This window comes from Argentina silus (assembly GCF_951799395.1).
Source record: "Argentina silus genome assembly, contig: scaffold_486, whole genome shotgun sequence".
NCBI lineage: Eukaryota > Metazoa > Chordata > Actinopteri > Argentiniformes > Argentinidae > Argentina > Argentina silus.
The window spans coordinates 12501-15000 of record NW_028152924.1 but is presented as its reverse complement, the minus strand read 5'-3'; the positions used below and the strand labels follow the sequence as shown (position 1 = coordinate 15000).

At 43.0% G+C, this 2500-nt stretch overlaps 1 protein-coding gene across 1 annotated transcript in view; it reads right to left on the bottom strand.

The window, feature by feature from the left end:
• The window catches only part of LOC310824528 (disks large homolog 4-like), a gene marked incomplete at both ends in the record, with an annotated part of 18316 nt that overhangs the window by 3569 nt on the left and 12247 nt on the right, over window positions 1–2500 (bottom strand). The window contains 2 exons of the mRNA XM_083697787.1: window positions 1327–1371; window positions 1484–1533. Of these exons, the coding sequence (XP_083553913.1) occupies window positions 1327–1371; window positions 1484–1533 (95 nt within the window). The remainder of the gene's footprint in view (window positions 1–1326; window positions 1372–1483; window positions 1534–2500) is intronic.

Here is a 2500-nt window from a genome sequence, read left to right as displayed (position 1 = left end):
GTTAGGGACAGGGTTAGGGTCAGAGGTGAAAGGTCAGGGTTAGGGTTAGAGGTGAAAGATTAGGGTTAGGGTTAGAGGTGAAAGGTTAGGGTCAGGGTTAGGGATAGAGGTTAGAGGTCAGGGTTAGGGTCAGTGGTGAAAGCTTAGAGGTCAGGGTTAAAGGTTAGAGGTGAAAGGTTAGAGATCAGCGTTAGGGTTAGAGGTGAAAGGTTAGGGTTAGGGTTAGAGGTGAAAGGTTAGGGTTAGGGTTAGAGGTTAGAGGTTAGAGGTCAGAGTTAGGGTTAGTGTTAGAGGTTAGAGGTTAGAGGTGAAAGGTTAGGGTTAGTGTTAGAGGTTAGAGGTGAAAGGTTAGGGTTAGGGTTAGAGGTGAAAGGTTAGGGTTAGGGTTAGAGGTGAAAGGTTAGGGTTAGAGGTCAAAGTTAGGGTTAGTGTCAGAGGTTAGAGGTTAGTCTTAGAGGTGAAAGGTTAGGGTTAGGGTTAGAGGTGAAAGGTTAGGGTTAGGGTTAGGGTTAGTGTTAGAGGTTAGAGGTGAAAGGTTAGGGTTAGGGTTAGAGGTGAAAGGTTAGGGTTAGGGTTAGTGTTAGAGGTTAGAGGTGAAAGGTTAGGGTTAGGGTTAGAGGTGAAAGGTTAGGGTTAGGGTTAGGGTTAGAGGTTAGAGGTGAAAGGTTAGGGTTAGGGTTAGGGTTAGGGTTAGTGTTAGAGGTTAGAGGTGAAAGGTTAGGGTTAGGGTTAGTGTTAGAGGTTAGAGGTGAAAGGTTAGGGTTAGGGTTAGAGGTGAAAGGTTAGGGTTAGTGTTAGAGGTTAGAGGTGAAAGGTTAGGGTTAGAGGTTAGAGGTGAAAGGTTAGGGTTAGGGTTAGGGTTAGAGGTGAAAGGTTAGGGTTAGGGTTAGGGTTAGAGGTGAAAGGTTAGGGTTAGGGTTAGGGTTAGGGTTAGAGGTGAAAGGTTAGGGTTAGAGGTTAGAGGTGAAAGGTTAGGGTTAGGGTTAGGGTTAGGGTTAGAGGTGAAAGGTTAGGGTTAGGGTTAGGGTTAGAGGTGAAAGGTTAGGGTTAGGGTTAGGGTTAGAGGTGAAAGGTTAGGGTTAGAGGTTAGAGGTGAAAGGTTAGGGTTAGGGTTAGGGTTAGTCTTAGAGGTGAAAGGTTAAGGTTAGGGTTAGGGTTAGAGGTGAAAGGTTAGGGTTAGAGGTTAGAGGTGAAAGGTTAGGGTTAGGTTTAGGGTTAGGGTTACGGTTAGAGGTGAAAGGTTAGGGTTAGGGTTAGGGTTAGAGGTGAAAGGTTAGGGTTAGGGTTAGGGTTAGAGGTGAAAGGTTAGGGTTAGAGGTCACTGACCTTCTATCTGAGTGACGGTCTCATAACTCTGGAAGCCTTCTCTTCCTGTGACACAACAACATCCTCATTACTGTGTGTGTGTGTGTGTGTGTGTGTGTGTGTGTGTGTGTGTGTGTGTGTGTGTGTGTGTGTGTGTGTGTGTGTGTGTGTGTCGTACCCTGACTCCTGTCTATGTTCTTCATGCGAGACCACTCCTTCCTCTCCACCCTGCAGAGAGAGAGATTCAGGTTCATATGACATGACAGTGTGTGTAGTAGCCATTTTGATATTGATATTAATATGCATAATCATGCCCTTAAGAATATTATTCTTTAGTTATTCTATAGTTATTCTTTAGTGATTTTGAATGTATATGGTATTTGGTACGATTTTGAATGTATATGACTGTTTACTCTTAGTTTTACGGTAAAGATGGAATATACGTCACTTGTAGGCCTTTGGGTTGATTGGAAATTGGTAACACAAATGTCGTGTCAGGTGACGGTGGTGGCAAACAATTTTTTGACCACTTTGAGCACTTTTGAAAGCTTTTGATCATCTGTGGAATATCTAAGTTAACTTTCGTTTACCTTACAATATTGCTGGAATTATCAAGACATTTTGATTCATCTTTAGTGGCAATAAATGGATATATTTTTCTAAAGAAAGTGTCGGAAGTGTGCTTGAAAGGGACCACCTGTTCACCCGATCCACGGCCTTAATTTGGATTTTAAGAAACTTTGGAAGGCCGCTACAGTGTGTGTGTGTGTGTGTGTGTGTGTGTGTGTGTGTGTGTGTGTGTGTGTGTGTGCGTGCACAGGGATGGAAATTAAACAAATGCATACAAGCTTATTTGGTTGTCAAGGAAACGTTGCGTTTGACAGTTGTCGTAAGCTAACGTTAGCTAGCAGCAAACAGGGTAATACTTCAATAATGGATCATTTTTTGACCAATGGAGCGGACCTAGCAGATACACTATATACCCTCACCTAGCAGATCTAGACTATATACCCTCATCTAGCAGATATAGACTATATACCCTCACCTATATACCCTCACCTAGTAGATATAGACTATATACCCTCACCTATATACCCTCACCTAGCAGATCTAGACTATATACCCTCATCTATATACCGTCATCTTGCAGATATAGCCTATATACCCTCATCTATATACCCTCACCTACCAGATA